General features: G+C 38.8%; 2 protein-coding genes across 6 annotated transcripts in view; one reads left to right on the top strand and one right to left on the bottom strand.

Moving 5' to 3' along the window:
• The window catches only part of musk (muscle, skeletal, receptor tyrosine kinase), a 29,593-nt gene extending 22,305 nt beyond the window's left edge, over positions 1-7,288 (bottom strand). Inside the window, exons 1-3 of the mRNA XM_044174669.1 lie at positions 6,970-7,288; positions 1,397-1,523; positions 70-221 (exon numbers count right to left, since the gene is read on the bottom strand). Of these exons, the coding sequence (XP_044030604.1) occupies positions 70-221; positions 1,397-1,523; positions 6,970-7,051 (361 nt within the window). The 5' untranslated portion in view covers positions 7,052-7,288. The remainder of the gene's footprint in view (positions 1-69; positions 222-1,396; positions 1,524-6,969) is intronic.
• Positions 7,289-10,894: 3,606 nt separating this feature from the next.
• Positions 10,895-21,147, top strand: rassf6 (Ras association domain family member 6). 5 transcript variants are annotated; one of them, XM_044175502.1, is made up of 11 exons: positions 10,895-11,047; positions 14,435-14,511; positions 14,592-14,670; positions 14,870-15,030; positions 15,789-15,883; positions 16,191-16,390; positions 16,523-16,624; positions 17,773-17,824; positions 17,911-18,029; positions 20,152-20,249; positions 20,777-21,147. In XM_044175502.1, exons 2-11 carry the CDS (start codon positions 14,441-14,443, stop codon positions 20,850-20,852), a joined length of 1,053 nt encoding a protein of 350 aa, XP_044031437.1. In that variant the 5' UTR covers positions 10,895-11,047; positions 14,435-14,440; the 3' UTR covers positions 20,853-21,147. The 5 variants fall into 5 exon arrangements, with proteins under 5 accessions (XP_044031437.1, XP_044031441.1, XP_044031440.1 ...); XM_044175506.1 differs by having other exon boundaries at positions 10,920-11,047; positions 14,438-14,511; XM_044175505.1 differs by having other exon boundaries at positions 10,926-11,059.
• Positions 21,148-21,172: the final 25 nt, after the last annotated feature.

Here is a 21,172-nt window from a genome sequence, read left to right as displayed (position 1 = left end):
AAAAACCTGGATTTGAGATCAAGATTGACTAGACTCCAGCCCTACAACCTTGGAAGAAAGCAGACATACTCATCTTTAGCTGCAGCGCTCCACAGCTCTTGGCTGGCTCTCCAATGCCGTTACTGGCGAGGCAACAGTACTCTCCATTGTCTGACTCTCTTACATGAGGGATAATTAGCATCTGTCCCTGTTCCCTGGTAATGTACCGGGGGTCATAGTACCTGGTGGGAAAAAAGGAGAGTGCGAAGCAAAGAAGAGTCTGATTGTAAGCAGAAGGGACCGATGGACTTACCATTCTTTTTAATTTTCTTGAAATCTTAAGAGCTTCAGAAATATACTCTTTAGACAAATGTCCAATATGAATCTAACATGGAACAATCTATATATGTTTGAAATATGTCATGTATGTGACTACCAATGTTTGCTGGCGTTTTTTATCTTTTATACTTGCAAATGTTAGCACTGTGATGGCCAAACATTATACCAAATTATTTTAATTTTGGTCTTGCAATTAGCTGCTAGTGTTATTTTATCATTTTTTGTCAGTGTTCGCCAATAGTAGCTAATGCTGACATCACTAACATAAAATTGCTTTAATGTTAGCCTTTTGCTGGCCAAAATAAGCAACTAATTTCTTGTTTGCAGCTAATTTTTTACTTTGTTTTGACAATTTTAGCCTTGTAATAGCCATAATGTTACTAACATTGTATCATATTATTTCAATCTTAGCCTTGCAATCTTTTTTCCCTTTTTTGCTAGTGTTAGCCAAGAGTAGCTAATGTTGACGTTACTAACATTTTAAGAATATAAACAGCTAATCTTATATCATTTTTGCAGCCTTGTGACGGCTTACGTTAGAAGCTAATGGTACAGATATTAAATAATGTTTTGCCTATGTTAGCCTTGTAAGGCCATACAGTAATTAGAAGCCATTGTTACTGACTTTTTATCACTTAACCATAGCCTTGCGATGGCTAAATGTAGCAGCTACTTAGCCATTTTAAGGTTAGCCTTTAATGGCAAAGTTTAGCAGCTAATACAGACATATTTTACAGCTGATAGCAATGATGGAAATCAGGGCCGAGGAGACAAAAAGCACCATCTAAAGAAACTCAAATTTCATCATCAGAAAACTCACAACAAAAAAAAAGACATCACAGAAGGCTATTACCCACAAAATTTGATTGACACGTTTTTTGGAACCATTATGTGTCATAACTGAGTGGGAAAGCATTTTGTATCAAATATATATGTAGCCAAAATAAAAATATAAACATGTATTTCACAGATTATCATTTGAAGCTTGGTATATTCCTTAATGAACCTGCAAGAGTAGATTCCTAGCTAGATTAGTTGCTGAATGCTGTAGTTGAAAGAGGTTTAGGTGTAAACTTACATTATTGGCTGGTTATTCTTGGTCCAAGTGATTTCAGCGGGGGGACGGGACTCCACCTCACAGATGAAGGTGGCATTGTGATCCAGTAGAACATCCACTGTCTCTAATAAGGTGATGATACTAGGCGCTAGGTGGTGAACATATGAAAAAAACATGAAATCCATAACAGTATTTGGAAAAAGGGACACGTGGACTGTACACATCCATCACACTTCATCATGCATTGGCACTGAATGTGCCATTGAGCTGAATCACTGTTGTTTATTTCTAATCAATTGCAGTCTTATTGAGGGAAGTATAAACAGCTGCTAATTATTTGACATTTTTAGCATTCCTGTTTTAGATTGAGTCATCGGTTTCAGTCACTCAGCGTCCAGACCTGACTGTTGACTAATGGGACCAGATCAGAGGTTTTGGGGTTTGTTACAGCTTTGACCTGAGTAGAGCAGAATAACAGTGACCTTGAGGGGGAGAGAAGTCTGTTTATTACAAATTACATCTGAAGCATTTGGGATTTTGCAACTTTATTTAAAGTACTGAGATAGAGAAGAAGAAGAAAAGGATTAGAAGGAAGATAGGATGACAGAGAAGGAAAGACACGAACTTGATCTGAAGTTTTGAGGTTTGTTATAGCTTTACTTCTTTTTTTCAAGCAGAAGTTGAAGAATTCTAATTTAAGTCATTTTAATTTAAGGTTCAAGGATAGGCTCCATCCCTAGTGCACACATTGTTCTCCACTATATCGTTTCAACAGATGGTCTTTGTTAAAAGGAAAGTGGGTAAATGAACAGTTCTGTGTAAACTGAATATTCAAATTATTAGAACCACCTGTTCTTTTTCATGATATAAACCAGCTGAATCCAGAGTAAAGATGTGATCAATATTTATCTCATCCATAAAGTCAGCTTCACTCATGAAAGGGAGTTGTAGGAAAAAGCAGAAGAGGGACTGTTTTCAGACAAGTGAGACAAGGGTAAAAAAGAAAGCAACTCAGTATTAGTAAGGTAGTCTGATATTTATTTATTGTTTTACTCTGGGTGAATATATTGAGGAGGAGAAAATGAGAGGGGGAGTAAAAAAAAGAATAGACATGTTGAAAGGGAAAAGGGATGGAAGAAGACAGTAGTAGCACAGGGGTGAGACAGCAACTGTTTATGTGTGGATTCAGATCAGAGACATCAAGGTTGCTTTAAACTTTATATGAACTAAGGAGAGGAAGAGGCAGAATAGAAAACAGAGCGGTGAAGAAAAGGAACGAAAAGAGGAGGGGAAATGAATGGAGAGGAAAGTGAAGAAGAAAAAGAAAGGAGAATAAAGGAAAAGATCAGGGTTAAAAGGACATTATGCTTGCTTTGTCTCTTGTGAAATAAAGATTTCACAATAACATAGCTGGAAAAAGTACCCCACATCCCCACCCCCAACCAGGTCACTGCTGCTGTTTGACTCATGAACAGGGCTGATGGAAAGAAAGTTACTGTAAATCAAACTGAAACCCTGACACGAGGTCCAACCTTGGTTTTAAACAGTAGGATGCAATTTTAGCCAAGGTCAAAGTAAGGTGCAATATCTCACCATGAGGTTCACATTTGTTTTGTGAAATGTCTTAACAACTATTGCATGGATTTCTATTTATGTTCCCCTCAGGATGAATTTCAATTAAGGTGATCCTCTGACTTTTCACTTAGCACCATCTTCAGGTCAGAACTTTAATCTATCCAATACTTTGGTTTATGACCAAATACTTGCAAATACTATAAACTATAATGAAATTCCCATCAGCCTCAGCTTTACTTTGTGTTCAGTGCTAATTAGCAAATTTACATGTTAATATGCTAAGCTAAGATGGTGAACATGGTAAACATTATACTTGGTCATCACCAGCATTTTAGCGTTGATGTTAGCATTTCGCTCAAAGCAAAGCTTTGCCTAAGTACAGCCTCACAGAGCTGCTAGCATGGCTGTAGACTCAGTCATGTTCCATCAAACGTGGTTTTGAAAGTGTGGCACACTTCAATATTTACATGAAAATTTGACTAAAATTTTTCTTTGTGTGCAAGTTTTACCACACATTTTGCTGATGTTGTTGCTATCATGGCTTACAGATAGAGTTCAGTCAGAAAATACTTACACAAATTCAATAATAATGTAGATTGTATGTGCAGCATGTTATGTAGAGGTTTGGTTTTTGAATGGGTTTGTTGCAGAATGTTTTTCCCCACCATGTTACTCTTGCTATTGCCAATATTATGTCTGACCAGATGGATAAAATCTGAAGAGTGACCGTTTCACTGTGGCTCATGTTTAACCACATGACTCACTATTTAGAGCAAAAGAGGGCCTCTCCGGATTTGACCTTGCGAGAGGTTCTTGTTATGAAATGCTGTTTGGACACCAGAAGTGATACAGTGCTGTCAAGGCCCTCAGAGGAGGCCAGTTACAGTGGTCCCATCTGGTCTCTACTGTACGTATTACAAAAACCTACTTGATCCAACTGCCTTTCATTATCACTAGCTTTCCTTATTTACTTAGTATGTGTGTGTCCACTTCAGAACATAAAAATATTAAGTTGCTAGAGTGCAGGAAACTCTGAAAACTGTTCCTTTTTGCTAGTTTGGTGCACTTTACCAATGTGTTTAGGTCTAGAAATCCTCTAGAAAAATCCTCAGATATTATAGCCAACAAGTGAATTAGCCATTTTGTCATAGCTATCATTGTGTACTTACCAATTAGATCTGCCAATTTTGCTCATTCAAATGTCTTTTACAACATATGCCATCTACATCTTCATTGTTGATGCAATTCTCTGCGGCGACCACTGAATATATCTTTCTCACTCATTTTTTACTTGCGTATTTTCTGTGTTGTATTTCCTCCAATATCCATTAGGTCTCTGTCAACCTTTAAACTCCAGTTCTTTCCCATGATCTTTAGAGTCTGTAACTTATAACATCCTTTGGTTCCTTTGGTATTTGCTTTGATTTGCAGTTTATCCTCTAGGTTTTTTCCACACTTTGAAACAAATTGTAAACAGTTTTCTCTCCGACTCTATCATGCAGCCCAGATACAAGTTTTTTGTTGGTTTTTTTACTTGTTAATTTCATTGTGGTCAAACAAAAACACACACAGAAATAGTATTGTTCTCGTGACATGTCAGGGGATCAGATGTCTGCTATCCATTGTTTGTAGAGGTTCAGTTCATACAGACATGCAGAGCAACATTTAACACCCTCTATAACTTATCATGCTGCCTTTAAATGCATAAGTGGTCTTGATGCATCCTGCTAGAGCATTTTTTAAAAATACTGCCTCGCAGCACAGTTGACTAATTAAATGGGTAATTATAAAATACATAATTCTTTTGACAGAAAGTGATGATACCAGAGGTGTAATATTGTTTTGGCTTATGCTGTCACCAGTTCATCCACATCCATTTCATTTGTTTGCTCACACTCATTTCAAATGAAATCCAACACTGCTAGTAAAAACCAGCTCAGCGGGGCAGAACACATGAAAGTGAATCATTTTATGGCATCTATCTCAGCTTTGCTCAATTTTACCCACGCCTCGAAACCACAACAAAGAGCCAATAATAATTATGTAATAATGCATTTTTACAGCACTTGTCACTCCAGAGTTGCTAAATATTCATTTGCAGCCACAGCTTGTAAAACTGTCCTCTGTCAAGTCACGGGTGATTAAACTTGATCTTGAAAAGCCAAACTTTGCTCGTTTTCGGTAACTTCATGTAAGTTCAGACTGACAAATCTTTAAAAGTAACTTGGTGCATTTAAAGCAATAGTTCAACATTATGGAAATACGCTTATTTGCTTTCTTTCCTAGACTGAGATGAAACGATAGATATAGTATCAATCTCATGTCTGTGTGTGAAGTACAAAGATGGAGCCTGGACGTGTTTAAACTAGCTTACTATGAAACCAGGAGACTGGGGGAAACAGCTAGCACGGCTCTGTCCAACATTAAAAACCACTGCTGACCAATTAACAACCAATAACCAATTGTTTGTATAACCAGTACATTAAAAGAAATTTCAAAACGTCACCTTGGTGGTTTTTAGGGTGAGTTTTGCGCTGGTAATCAAAGCATTTAAGGACTCGCTATCTTTACAGACCCACACACTCTAAAACCTTCGGGTACTGAGGATACTGTGTGTATGATGAAAGTGGTAGCTCTAGAAAGAATTCCAATGCCTCCAACAATATCTTATTTGCAAAGCATCGCCAGTAGTTGCTTTCTTAAACAGTAACAATAAGATTATTGACAGGTAAATCATTTTCCTCCCAAGTTATTGCTGACAGGATGCCTTCAGTGATTTGGACCAACAAGACAGATGCCATCTACATTCATTGCAGTCTTCTAATCACTGACATATTACACAAATCACAGGCCATCTGCCAAGCCCGGCCCTGCACCGTGTCAACCCAACCTAGCTCAGCAGCTACAATATCTACTGTACCCTGGCAGAATGTGACAGCATCTACGCCACCTGTTTCTCGGAGCCAATCTGCAGCATGTACTGTACATCTGTGCTTATAAAACATGTATTGTATGTCAGTGGTCTGTTCTGCAGGCCTGTGCGTGTGACTGTAAAATTGTGCCAGCATTTGATGTGGTACCCATCTCACATGTCCTGAAATCCCGAGGCCACAGCTCAACTTGCAGTCAAAAGTCTCACAAGATTTTTCATTATTTTGGGACCTGTTTTCTTTTCATTACCAATAATTTGATATGGCAAGTGCAAAATAGATGAGAGGTTAATGACAGCCATTGACATTGATTAAAGCCTCTGAGTTCTATTCCCACTTACACTACACAAGAGGTTCTGATCATGTTTGCTCACAGTACGGCTGTGGTGGAGGGGAATCATATGGAAATCTGGCATATTAGAAATACAAATAGAGACTACTGAGGAAATAGCCGGTTCCTAGTCACCTTTACAACAGCCTGCAGAGAGGATATGCCAGAGTGTAGGAAGGATATAGATTTAGTCACATTTACACTATGTAGGCCTATAAATACCTTCTCCTTTTCCCTGCAGGATGTGGTGGAAAACAGGTGATGTCAGTGCTACGTATGTAGGGAAACTCAGCCTGCATTCTCTTTAGGAAAAGTCTTTACAGAAGGTAAAACACCGATGCCAGAATAAAAGATGCTCTCCATGATAGTTCTCTTTTCCTTACCTATCCACTGTTGACTGTGTTGAGCTTTAGCCTACTGAGCTCATCATATTTACTCACACATGTGCGCACATTCAGAGGGAAGTTCAAGTAAAAGCCCTATATTGTAAATCCTGTATAGGGCTATAGTGTTTACCTTGTCCTTTTTCCTTCTTCTATTTTTGTATATTCTGTTTACATTTCGTGATAATTATTATTATATCTTACTAAGCACAAGACAGCTTCTACTCTTCTATCAATTAAAGGCATACAGACTCCACACTGTTTTTATGTGCACAAAACCTTAATGTGTTTGAGACACTTTTGACAACTTATGCTAAAAAACACACACACACTCTTAAATCGTCTCTGATTGCAAGCATATGAAACCTCATGTACCTCTCTGCATCCCGTAACTTGAGGTGACCAGAACCACCAGAAAGAGGATCTCGAAGGCTGAAATGGTTTCCACAATCTTCATCCTGGCTCTAGAATGAGCCGTCTTGGCAAAGCTTTTTGACAGGTACAGAATAAGCTGGTGGTTAGATTCCCATGGCAGGAAAGGCGACTCTCTTGCTGGTTCACTCTGTGTGTTTCTTCACTGTGTGCGTCTGCGTGCGTCGTAGCCAGGGACAGCCATGAGCTCTGTGCTCGACAAGGACCACCTCAGTCACTCTGTGTGTGTGTGTGTGTGTGTGTGTGTGTGTGTGTGTGTGTGTGTGTGTGTGTGTGTGTGTGTGTGTGTGTGTGTGTGTATGATGGACAGTGGCAGCTGCTAGCTGGCTGTACAGTCTCTCACAGGTTTTGTAGCCACACTCAAAGCTCCAAAGGCACTGGAGCCTTTGGAGCGTTATCCTCATTCACAGTAATCAACAACAGTGTCAGTCCACTGTTTATTCATCGAACCACAGAACAAGCTGCTCCAAGGTTCCGCTCTTTAGTGCCATGTCAGTTGACATAAGTCCCATTTGTGTCAGTAAAGCTATATAACACAAACAGAAATCAAAAGCGCAGAAATAGCAAACATAGCTGTACATATAATACAAATCCACTTTTCATTAACATACACGTACATTTTTTTGTTGTCACATATCCCCAGTCCCGTTTGCATCCAATCTAGTCCAAGTTTTAACATACTGTAATACAGAACTTTACCCGGTATAGGACACAAAGTGGACAAACGAACATTAAAGCTGCTGAGAATTGTCACATCACCCATTAAAAGCAGACAAGACAAGTTACCAGATAAGAGAACTTTCTATTTGCATCAAGAGAAAGTGTCAGGATAGATTACCAGTCAAATACAGTAGGTCCCACTATACTGTCTGTGCATCTGTGTCTTCTTTATTCTTATGTGCAGATAAACAACATTAATATGTGCATGGAACACATGCTGTAGATCATCCGTACACATTTTTACAAAAAAATGTACACACAGGCATGTTCCAGCTCGCTACTTAACATGTATTTACTGTTAGACTTTGATACACACACACACACACACACACACACACACACACACACACACACACACACACACACAGAGTCCAGGAGGCAGCTTTTGTGTCCACCTGTTGCCTGCCAGGCTGTATGTCCTGTTTTATTTTAGGAAAGGAATGGCATTTCAGCTCATTTGCTCCTTATCCATTCTGCTTTGGATGGAGTCAACTATTGTACTCCCTCGGCAGGCACAGTTAGCCTTACGCACTGTTGTTAAGGAAAAACTGTGGTCTAGATCTTTTTCTTTAAAAAAATATTTGGTTTAACTGTTGCCTTAACAAAAGCAATGCAGTTGTAACTGTAGTTTTGTGCTACAGTATGAAGCTTCAATTTTATATTATGGACAATACCATCACTTGTGATAGTAAGGTTGCCATACACAATGTCTTTTGTCTTGTCATGTGACAAAGCTAGGAGATTTAGCTTCCTGCCCAATGTTTGTCTTTCAGTGTCCCTTCCTCTTTATCTCTTTTATACTGTACATTAGTTTGACTCTCATCTCCATCTACCTTCATGTCTTGATAAAACAACACATATAATGTGCTATACATAAAGCACATAGGCTATAGTACAGGATTTTAGTATTTCTTGTTCTTGTTGACACTGCACACCACTAGGTGGTGCTGTCATGCAGGGTCATTTGTACTGCATGGCAGAATAAGATTAAGCTTCTTTTTTCAGCAGTATTTTTTTATAATAAAGGCAACACACCACTGAAGTATGTCAAACACACCTGAGCAACCAATATTAGAATTATAAAAGACAAAACATTACAGTGTCAGGGACCACTGACTCAGCAGTATGATTTTTGTTCTAATACTCTGACTCCCTCTGCTGACACAGAAATGACCTGCTCCTAAATTAGAATCACAACAGTAAAGTAAATTTATGTAAAGTGAGTTTTGCAAACATGTTTAAAAAGATATTGTATTTTTTTAAGAAACAATTGGATGCTGCCTGTGCTTCAGTCCCAGATTACCATGGACCCTACTGTTGGCATGGAGCTCACAGCTTTAATAGCTCCACAACAAGGCTTCTGTCCAAAGTGCTTGCATTGAATGCATCCAGTCTATGTTCTATAATTGTGGAGCACTGAATTACACCGTTTGTCTCACAGAACTAAACAGTTGTTTTCTCTTGTGAGTGAGAACATAGACACTAAGGCATGGTTACACTTTCAAGTCACACGTGACCCTGGTAATCTTAATAACACCAGCAAAATCTGCTGTTCATCTTTCAAAGCTCCTGCTTCAGGGTGGAGTTGAGCAGAAACTAAATGTTCTCTGTGGCTGGATTGCATATTGGGACATTCTATTATTATGAAGTAAGAAAAATTGTAGAATGTTTATGACACGATTCTCTGCTAAAGTTCCCCCCATCTAGAAACTGAAGCCCCCAGTTCCATTGGAGCTGCTCTGTAATCCACACTTTTGTCCCTGTGTGGCAAGAAAGAGAAAAGAGTAGAGGAGATTATCTTTATCATGTTATAAACATCAGCAAACTTCCGTTCTTTATACTGCTACTAATAATAACTGTATTTATAGTTACAAAGTGATTCAATGTATATGGAATAAAATACAGATAATTAACAGATGAAATTAACAGAACAAATGCAGTAAAAGAATAAAACCATTTAAGACAATGCTATTCTGAAATAATGTGTTTTTAGGAGAGATTTAAATGATTATGAAAAACTAGCTTGCCTGATCTCCTCTGGCAGGTCGCTCCACAGTCAAGGGGCCTGGTCTCCTCTGGTTTTTAGCCTTGACTTGGGAACTACTAATAGACACCTACCAGAGGATCTCAGGCTGCACTCAGGCTTACATGGGGTTAGCAAGTCAGAAATGTAGTCAGAAGCCAATCCCATACATGACTTATATGTGATTATTAAAATAACTGCTTTGCAGATAAAAGATTGGAAATTGGATTGGAAATTTTGAAGACGTAGGAAGCAGGATTGGACAGCCGAGTTCACATGGCGATCAAAATTAAGCCTTTCCATCAACACCAACATTTCTGCAATGAGGCTTAAGGGTTTGAAGGCAAGGCCCCTGAGTGCGTAGACATTTGACTTGAAATTTGAACTTGCGCGTCTGAACCTATGATAATAACTTCATTAATAATAAACGATTTATTGGAGTTTAACTGAAGGAAGCTGAGAAAAACAGTTTTTAACTTCTGTAAGACAGACCTGTAGTTTGCTTGTAGTTCCATATTCGAAGGAGAATTAGATCTGAGAATCGTCTGCATAAAAATGGAAACTACTATGATGCCTTTCAAATATTTGACCCAAAGGTCACATCTAGAAGGAAAATAGGAAAGAAAGCCCTCCTGGATTATTGTTCTCTTTGTCCTACCTTATGAACATGCAGCTGTCATCTGCTAGGATCAACTGTATGCTGTCTATTCACTGCTGCTGCTGGTGGCCTCCCAGTGTCAGAAAGCCGTATTTAGTGAGCAAAGATTTAATTTGCAATCTAGGTTAATACTACACTACCAAGTGTGGTTGAAAACCGAACGTTTTCTAAATGTCTAAGTTTTATATAACCATAGTTTCTACATCATTTCAATTACTATATTTCAGTATTTAATTAGGACCTTCTACACATGCACACAATTACAATCCACATAATATTCTTACAATTGGTTAAAATGCAAACTGTCAATCTACTGGTTAGCGCTCTCTCTCTCTCTCTCTCTCTCTCTCTCTCTCTCTCTCTCATACACACACACACACACTCATACACACACAAAGCATCTGGTGTCAGCCCCTCCCTCCCAACACTGTCTCAACTTGTCCTGCAATAATTAACCAGCTGCTGCAGCGTGCTACACAAGCTCACCTCCTACCACATGCACTGTACTCTGGACCTATGAACACACACACAAATACACACATAAACACACATACAAGGTACAAGACCTCAAACATGGAGTGATCCAGCTTCATTTGTGTGGAGATTGAAAGACTGGCCAGGTAGGAGTGAATGTATGTTTGATCATGTTTATTTTATGCTTCAGTTTGTTTAAGTGTGAAAGTAAAAGAACCAAACAGTGCTACTTTTAGCTAACAACAACATTCATTAATACAGAATTTACCTGAATGTACCCATGGTCTAATAGTTAATAAGTACATGGATTCTGCATAGTTTAAATGGGTATTTCATTTTGATTAAAACCTGGAGACATTTCATGTAAAAAAGTATGATAGTTAAAACTTACTAAAAACATGTAAAACATGGGGGGACAGAGTTTCAACAGGGGGCGCTGTACTAACATTACATAGTTTACTTTAGGTCATATCTGTGCATGTCAGTGAGAAATAGTCCCATATTAGAATACAGTACAAAGGGAGAAAGGAGTGGAGTAAGGGAGAAAGAGAAAGACAGAGAGGAGAGAGAGAGAGAGACCGGGAGAGTCACACACAGGAAGACAATACAGGGAGAAGCTGGGTGTGTCATTGGCTTTTTCCCGCTGGCTACAGTTTTACTATAAAAAAGCTTGTATCTTATTGTGTACATACGCTGCACCCTCTGCTCCACCCTCCACATGAGAGTACTCTTTTGGCTTTGCTAGAGAAATTCATTATGACAACGTGCATACTTCTACGGCTAAATTCTCATGCAGTTAAATCAATCTTTCAGGCTTACAATGGCCTGTGTTTAACATCTATCTAATAATCTATAAATGGCAAGTTATAGCATCTTGCATCACCTGCGTTTGAAATGTATTGCTCTACATTTGAACCCACTGGTGGTAATTATAGAAGGTTTTCTAGTAAGCTTCATGAGCTCACGGTGTAGACTTTTTGTCTTCTTTCATCATTGCCACCAGTTGCTTTGATTCACTAAAGTCTTCACTTCTCCAGCAGCAGCTGACACTACTGCAATAAAACCTTAACTTAAACACACGTAGCAATACCTCACTAGAAGTAAAGTGGAACAATCCACTATGGATCACTGAAGAGGAGCCTGGAATCTTTTGGCTTCCAGGCTCAGAGCAGTTGTCTTCCTTTGAGCTCAGGTTAAAAGACTGCTGCTGCTAATTGAACAGTCCCTGTGTTGGACTTATGAACTTTACAATATTGACACATTATTGACGTTGCAATGTTGACCATTTGTCAGTACTTCTCCTTTACTGGTGGCTTTGCTTTGACTTTTGACATGCATGTGATTCACAAATCAAACACGCGCGCACACACATATGGACACACACATAAAACTGACTTGACTTGACTTGACACAAACACACACAGTTTGGATGTATCTCCAAGGGATCTTAAAATCAACATGTTGAGGCTTGAAAGACACACAGTCATGAGGCTTTTATTAACCTTTCTTAAACTTTTGCTAAACTGCATCTGCCCTTCACCGGAAATGTCTGTTCAGACACAAACATGCACACCTGGGAGTCACTGTGTACAACCCGGATTTACAAATGAGCAAGTGAGCAGCTCCAAAGCAGTAGACGGTAATTGAGTGCTGTGGTTTAGAGTCCTGCACCTGGCCAGGTGCTCATGGATCCCTGATCCAGAAAAAGAAATGGCAGATTTAAGTGTTCCTCAGACATGCATCATGCACAGACTGACCTCTGTTTATCAACATATTCCAATTATTACACGCTCAATTTAAGAGGGTAAGTTAAAGATTCCTATCTGAATTGAAGCTCACTCATCACTCCGTCTCACTCATAACTCTACCTTTGTTATTTGCTTTGTACAGGTAGAAACACAAGGCCTTGAGTCAGTAAAGTGTATTTTAGTCCCGCCTTCCTCTCCCTCAGCTAAACAGGAAATAAACAAAATAATGCAGCTCTTCCTTCTACAGTTGTTGCTGTCTGACAGACAGCAATAACTGTTTTTGCTAAAGTAAAACTTTTTGCTAAAGTAAAACTTCACTGTGCTTCATCTTAGTTGTCACAACCTATTCACTGCTGGCCCGTCCATAGAATATACACCCACCCTGTGGGTACTTATGGGTACTTATTTAATTATAATAATAATTTTTTGTTTATACTGATCGCGTACATTTAAACAATATTTATTATGCGCTTTTGTGTTTTATGTAATATTGACACTTTTTAATTCTGAACATCTAATTTATAACTTATAACTTGCAGTCATGTTAGAAAGAACATGTTATCCATCAGAATAAAAAGCACATAAGAATCAAATGTGAAACACGTTTGACATGCGTATCATATGTGGAATGCCATTTCACATGTAATAAATTCAGATGATTTTTTTTTTTTTTAGATATTTAACATGTGAAATGTAAAACATCACATGTGAAACTACACATTTCACATGTAATACCGCATGTGACAAATCATATTTGATAAATTCACATATAGACACATGCCGTTTTTGGACATTTCACATGTAATATTTCCCATGTGGAAACACACATTTCACATGTGCGTTTTGAAAGAGATCAGTACAGCCATGTTAGTTTTAGATTGTGATGTGGGATTTCCTACATTTTCCTATAAACAACGCATGCAAAGTTTCGTACTGCACCTTTAAATTTTGTCGTTGCTGGTGTAAAATGGTTCGTCCCTCTGTACAAGAGTGAACTGTCAGTCAGAACGGGGAGTGGTGGGGCTGCTGGGATGACAACTGCTGAATACCTGAGATATTTCTTAACAGCAAACAGGCTGAGACAGGGAGAGGTGGAAAGAGTGAAAGAAAGGGACAAAGAGACTGCTGTGTCATTCAGAAGAACAGAAGGAGAAAAAGAATGGAGAGATAAATTAAAACAAAGAGAAGCCACGTGGATATTCCAACAATCTCTGCTCACAGGCACAAGCTTCAGTGTCTCCAACCAAAGAATAAACAAATGGTTGGGTCTACACTGTCATCACTGGTTACTGGGTGGAGTACTGTTATTAAATCTCTTGGAGACAAGCACAAAAAAAGAAAGTGAAAGAGTGAAGGCACGGCTAGAGAGAGAGAGAGCGAGGGATAAATATAACACAAAAACTTCAGAGGGAGAGAGAGAGAGAGAGAGAGAGAGAGGAAAGAGATATTTAAAGTACAGAAAGAAGAAAGACAGAGGCAAAGAAACAGAATCAAGAAGAGAGCTCTGATTTGCCATGTTAGAAAAGGTAAGACTCTAATTATATTGTTTATTTTTGGAAGGAGGGACACCGTGTTGGTTGCACAAGTGCGGTGTAGGTAATTTTCTGTGCAGTTCCTTGCTCCATGTTGACATAATGTTGCTCAGGTGTCTTTGTTTAGGAACATGTACAACAGTAACGCGCACGCTGAAGTACCATTCAACAAGTCGGCGGCCTCTAGTGTCTGTGGTGTGATTACAGAAGCTGTTGTAATGAATGATTTCTTCGTTTGTTTCTCTCTCTGCAGTAGTTGATGCAAACAGAGATGAATGAAGCAGCTCGTCTCCCAGTGATCCAGGCAGGGGACGGGAGGACACTGTCCAGGTGGGCCGCTTCATATGCAGCTGAGACTCTGCTGGCTTTTGCATTTTTGTATTTAGTCACTCATTGTTATTGTGTTGCAGAGCAGAGTTTTTCTCACTGCTGAGAACCTACAACTGCTTCCTAAAGGACCAGACTCAACTGCACCTCAGATACTTCCAGGTATGTCATAATAATATTTCAAGCTTCTGTCCTCTTGCAAAAATGGTTATTTCAGGAAAAGTGTACTCAAAAGTTGTATCTTTAGGACTCTTATTTATCAGCTATTACATTGAATTTGGGCCATAAAGTGGTATGTTAATTGAATGTCCGACTGTAATTATACACCGTACAGGTGTCTCTGGGTCTGTCTCTGTAACAGGGTGGTGATGGAGAGGTGGTGGTGGAAGGCTTCCTGAACATCTCCTGGGGAGTGCGGAGACCCATCAGGCTGAAAATACAGGACGATAAACAGCTGATTCCCATTGCTCCTCCGATCTCATCTGACCCCACCAGTCCTGTCAGCCCGCTCGGAAACAAGAGGTTGTTTTCAGCTTTTGCACCATATTACTAATATGTCAACAGCACAGAGCAAAATGCGAAGAGCTTTGGAGCCTTTGCATTCACAAGCCCAAGCTTATCTGCCGATGAGCCTCGTACCTCTTTTTGCCAGATATCCTTCTTGCAGATGGAATCGTCGCAACGTGATGTTACGTCATCTTTGTTTGACCATTTAAAACCGGACAAAGAATAGTACACCAACAAATATTGGCCTAAAAATGATGATCTATGATCAGTAGGATTGGTAATATATTCAGTTTAAAAGGGGATAGGTTATATTAGGAGCTTTTCATTAACCAACCTTGACAAGGTAATACCTAAACAGTTGACTTTTAAAAGGTTAAGGCTAACAAAAGCACCTTTCTACAGATATTGGGGTACAAAGGTGGTCATAAATGAGCAATTCATTTTGTATTTGCCAACATTACCGGCCATTATTATTCAAATTCCCTCTCATGGAGAACCCAAGAATGAGCTTTGGGATTCGACGTAACTGTTGATTGACCACCTGTAAAGTGTAGTGACCACAGTAGAGGCGTCATGCTGACATCTGAACAACCCATAATCCAGGTAGTACAGCTCTCCACATGAGCAAGACTGAGTATCCTCAAGTTCAGTTGTGTGAATCTAATGTTTCATGATTCAAGATTAAAGTATGTAAAACGTAACTGATGTTCATTTCTACGTGCAGGTAATCTGTAATTTTAAGTCTCTGAGATCATTTCCTCTCTTCTCTGCAGGGGTATGACACGATGGGGAGAATATGTTGACCTTCACCAGATAGATGAGATGGCTGAGACTGCACAGGACACAGTGGTCAACAATCCTTTACCAGGCTGGTTTTTATTTTCCTCCCGTATCTCCATAATGTTTCCACAACAATGCTATCTTCAAAGTTCTCACTTTTGAATTACATTGCAGCATATTGTGTAGATTATTTCAAGGGCACACAATCAATTCATAGATTGTAATCAAACCTCATTCTGATTACAAAATTATGACTGATTTCGCTGTTTGGTTGCACAAACACAAAACAAGAAAACATAATGTATAGTATAGTATATAATGTAATATATTGGTGTTATTCACACCAAATGTTGAATATGAGACATTTTATGCGTGTGTTTCTGCACACTCCAAAGGCCCAGTTGTTTATGAGACGACCACGCTGCGTCCTATGAGGCGGAAGAACTCAGAGCTGGAGGCAGAGTCCAACCTGTTTCGCTGTATGAGTGACGCCTCATTGGTCAAGAGGAGGAGGGGTAGGGGCAAGTCAGCAGAGCAAAGAGAGAAAGAAAGGCAACATCGCTTTTCTATCAATGGACACTTTTATAACTACAAGGTAGGTTTCCTCATCTCTCTTTTAAAATTCTCTTCCTGTCGAGCTCATCTCTCCCCTCCCTTTCCATAAGTATCTCTTTTCCCTCACTCCCAGCTGTACTGTAGCTCATCAGTCTCTCATTGTCTTCTACAGACCTCTATCTTCACTCCGTCCTTCGGTACCCCAACTAAAGTTCGTATCTCCAGCAGGTTGACCACAAACCAGGTCATTGAACAGCTACTAAACAAGTTCAAGGTGAGCGTTTGTACACATTCTTCAAACTGCAGGAGAAATCACAGTGATGTAAAAAAAAAAAAAAATAAGGGCACAAATATCAATCACAGTGGTGGTGTAGTAAATCAGGATTATATCTAGTTTAAACTCACTCAGATTGACTTTCTCATAATTAGACATTCACAGGATTGAACCCTGTATGTAATGTGTGATATTTATTTGACTGTTTATGAAATGAAAAAATTACACAGTGTGTATTAAGCACTGAAAGCTGCAGGGAGGTGATCATTTTTCCAAAACAAGCTCTGACAGGATTAATCAGCACAACATAACTTAGAGGTCACCAGTGGTGGAATGCAACTAAATATTTTTACTCACTGTACTTAAATACAAATTCAGGGTACTTTTACTTTACGAGAGTAAATGCTACTTTATACTTCTACTCCACTACATCTCAGAGACAAATACTGTACGTTTTACTCCACTACATCTCAGAGACAAATACTGTACGTTTTACTCCACTACATTTGTCTGACAGCTTTAGTTACTTTTCAGATTACAATTTTTCATACCCACCCTGTCCAGCAAAAACCACGTATCTCCAAATTTGGTGAATTTGAATTTGATTTCATAGATCATATGTTTGTTTATGTCATTGCTGTAGATTAAACTACCCAACGGCTTATAAAGTATTTCAACAACTACTGCAGTAAAATGCAACATACACATTAATGCAGCAGTAATATTAATCCAGAAACATCAGATATAAAAGTAAAACACTGACAGAGACCATTTTCTGTACTTTTAGTTTTGATACTTTAAGTAAATTTTGCTGCAAATACTTACAAATTTTTACTTAAGTAAGGTTTTTAATGCATGACTTTTACTTTTCACAATGTGGTATTAGTACTTTTACTAAAATAAAGGATTCTTCCATCACTGGAGGTCACCCAATTGGGGTTCATTTTGCAAAAAGGTTTGCTTATTCAATGTATTGTATGTTACACAGCTACATACAAGAAATATTAATAATTTGGGGGAAGATTACTTTTTGGCTATGCAACATCTTTTTAGGGCAAGAAAAGTCGTTTCACCAGTTAATCTATTAGAACAAGGATTTATGATAGATGCTTATATTATTATATTTTTCTTGTATGTTCATCCGACAGATAGAGAACGATCCCCAGGAGTTTGCTCTGTACTGTGTTCACCAGAGTGGAGGTATGGTTCGTCTGTTATATCAGAATTACACAGCAAAAGAAATATTTAGACAATGTAAAACAGCATGTTGTGTGTGCGTTGTCCAGAAAAGAGGAAGCTCAGTAACAGAGACCTGCCGCTATGGGAGCGCATACTACAGGGTCCCTCTGATGACATCATGAGGATCTTTTTGATGGACATGGACGAAGAGGAAGTCAGCAACGATGTGAGTTTTCTAGCCCCGCCTTCCGAGGGGATAAGAGAAAAAATCCAGACCAAAACACTTCAAGTGATGTATCAAGCATATCTCGACCCAGTACTGGAAAAATATGACTTTATTAACTGCTGCTTCATTTGAGTTTATGGATGATATTGATGGTATTTGTCAGGCATTGGAGTCAGTCCCTCAGTATCAAACACCAGGACATTTTTCTTGCGCCGTTGATGATACTGACATACCACAATTTAAATGAATCAGTTAAAGTCCATCTCTAATTTTGTGGCCACATAAATGTGAAGTATCTTCACATATACTTTATATTTGAAGAGACGGGAACACTTTACAATGCAGTCTGCAAGTTACTGTGCAATTTTTTAGTGCATAAAAGGTATCAATAAAATACTTGGGTAGCTATGTGTAAGTGTAAGGGAAGAAGACAAATGGCTAAGAAAATAAGGGTTAACAATTTTGTGTTTACTATGCATTACAAGTATTTTTAAATTACTGAGGACTTACACTCTTTACTTTTTATCATTTATTTTAGAATGACATATTTACAAAAAATAACTTTGGGAAACTGCAATGTCAACATTTATTATAAATATTATTTGAATGTTTTTGATATTTTTCTTTTACATTATTGTTGTTGCTGGGGAACAAAATATTAGGCCTGGGAAGAAAGGTGTGCCTTTATAGCTATAACAATATAACTGTTTTTAGTTTTATAGGTCACGTTTACTACTATATATACTGGGCTGTTAATGGTCCATTGTTTACCCCCTTTTCACTGTAATTACAGTGTATTCACAGGATATATTAAACTTTATTACAAAGTTTTTTGTGTTTTTTTAACTAAGTGTAAGTGCCATGTGGCTTGACTCCTTTTCATAATGGAGCTGTGGTGAAAGGTTAAGTCTGCTGGTATCCTGTTTGTACATTGTAATTATTCAATATGTAGGCCTACAGGGTAATTAAAAAAGTTCAAAACTTTTTTTTTGTTTTAGGTCCCCTCTAAACACAAATGTGTTACTCCTTGTTTCCTGTACTTCTTCATGTGTATTTATAGGGAACCTAGTTAATATATTCTTGGTACCCTGCATCTACAAAATAGTTACACAATAACTTGCAGGCGGTAATTGAAAATGAAGGCCTGTTTTACTTGTATTTCACCTCCAATGACGTCAACACATCTTTAAGTGCATCAGAGGTCAGAGTCAATGAATTTATTAAAGCTGTGTAAATCAGCTTGAGAGTTACAGCATTATGTATGTTTGCTTACATTAGGTATTACAAAGTTACATTAAATAAAACACCACATATTTACATCTTTCTCCTCTCCTCTCACTGCATGCTGGGAGTTGGACCGTGTGAGTGTGTGAGCGGTTGCAGAGTGTATAATCGTATTGCTTCACTGAGGGTTTGCCTCCCATGTCCATCAAACATGGGATTAGAGTTATTTGGCTGTAGGAGAACAGGTCGGTCATGAAAACATTACATATGGTTCTCGGATGAGTAAGGCCGTCGTGGCTTCAACTCATGGCCTCAAAGGGTTGACCAGCAGGGTTGAGATGGAAAAAAATACAGTTAGCTTGTCAGCAATGGTTATGATGTCACAGTTTTTATAACTGGACAAAATGATATTCAGATTCTTGAACATAAATTGGCATTATATGAACAGGCTTCCTCTGCGAAGGTCAACAGGTCAAAAGGTGATGGTCTTAGAGTGGCGCAATATAGAGGAGCCAACATAACCAGCTGGGCTGTAGTTGAGCAGAGAGGGGATGAAGGGTAATTTTCTGGGTAATGATGATTTTCAGAGTAAAAACTGGGAGGGTTTGGTTGAAAAAAATCTGTGCTCGATTGTGTCGGTGGACGTGGGTCTAGCCCCAGCTGCCCTATAGGGGGAGAACTTTGGTTGTTAACAACCTGGAAGCTCCAGACACACTCGTAAGGGAAATACAAAAAAGACTTCACATGATTAGATCCACTGTGCTGTTTTTACCTTTGTCAGAGGGGGGCCGAGGACTGATCGACTTTCGCAGTCGTAGAACAGCTCTCCTCTCCTCTCCTCTCCTCTCCTCTCCTCTCCTCCCTTCCTCTCATCTCCTCTCCTCTCCTCCCCTCTCAGGTAGCCCAGTATCTGAACTTGGAGCTTCCTATCCTGGAGCAGGTTCTGCTGAAACTCAGAGAGGAGGAGAACAAAGAGATACAGAGGGTCATTACCAAGTCAGTATAGTCTTATACACTTAAACACTTCCTTAAAGGATGCCAGTAGTTTAACTAGCTTAATTTATTTAATAAGCTATCATCTTAAGGAGAATTGACATCTACAGTCATAAGGAAATGTTAAAATGCAAAAAGGAAATGAAGCAACACTTTTGGTTATAGCCCTTTGTCAGGCATTACACTCACAATATGAAAACTTCTTTATACTCGAGCCACAGGCTGCAACAACCAATCAGTCATTCAGTTTGACAGTGTGTGGTTCACTACCCTCTTCTGCATGACTTCATTTTCCTACGCACCTGTCTAACAGATGCACACAGACTATATTCATTTTAAAGCATTTGAAAACAAAATCCCTGTAGTGAGACTTCTAGAGCAGAGGATGGCGCCAATATTTTAAATGACCTTTTATTGATTTGCTGCTTACTCATGCTGTATATGTGTGTTTTGTGTGTGTGTTTTGTGTGTGTGTGTGTGTGTGTGTGTGTGTGTGTGTGTGTGTGTGTGTGTGTGTGTGTGTGTGCCAGGTACCACCACCAGCATAGACTCCTATCCCATATGCTGAACTGTAAGACGTCACCTCACATTGAGACCAGTGTCTGACGACTGCTGATCTGAATCACTGACACAGGATCATAAGTTTGAATGTGAAACATAAAGGTGAAGATAGGAAAATACCACATGACATACTGACATCCATGCAGATGAACAACAAAGAAGTAACAGAATACATGGTACTTTTTCAAGTCTTACAAACTGAGTCACTTATATCATTTTTATTCACTGTATTCCTTCATTGTCTGTAAAATAAGTACAAGATAAAATTGTAAGATGCTGCTGTAAATATCTGTAAATCAGTGTTGTGTGTTCATTAATATAAGTTGTGGGACCAACATGACCTCTTATGTTTTGTGTTGTCTGTA

The sequence above is a fragment of the Siniperca chuatsi genome, linkage group LG18, assembly GCF_020085105.1.
Source record: "Siniperca chuatsi isolate FFG_IHB_CAS linkage group LG18, ASM2008510v1, whole genome shotgun sequence".
Lineage (NCBI taxonomy): Eukaryota > Metazoa > Chordata > Actinopteri > Centrarchiformes > Sinipercidae > Siniperca > Siniperca chuatsi.
Note: the sequence above shows the minus strand (reverse complement) of the source record. Positions and strands in the feature narration are given on the sequence as shown.

Excerpts from the sequence above, each read along its gene's own strand:
- rassf6 (XM_044175501.1), top strand. Across the intron at positions 14,512-14,591 it reads GACGGGAGGACACTGTCCAG|AGCAGAGTTTTTCTCACTGC; the intron begins GTGGGCCGCTTC and ends ATTGTGTTGCAG. Across the intron at positions 16,625-17,772 it reads AGCTACTAAACAAGTTCAAG|ATAGAGAACGATCCCCAGGA; the intron begins GTGAGCGTTTGT and ends TTCATCCGACAG.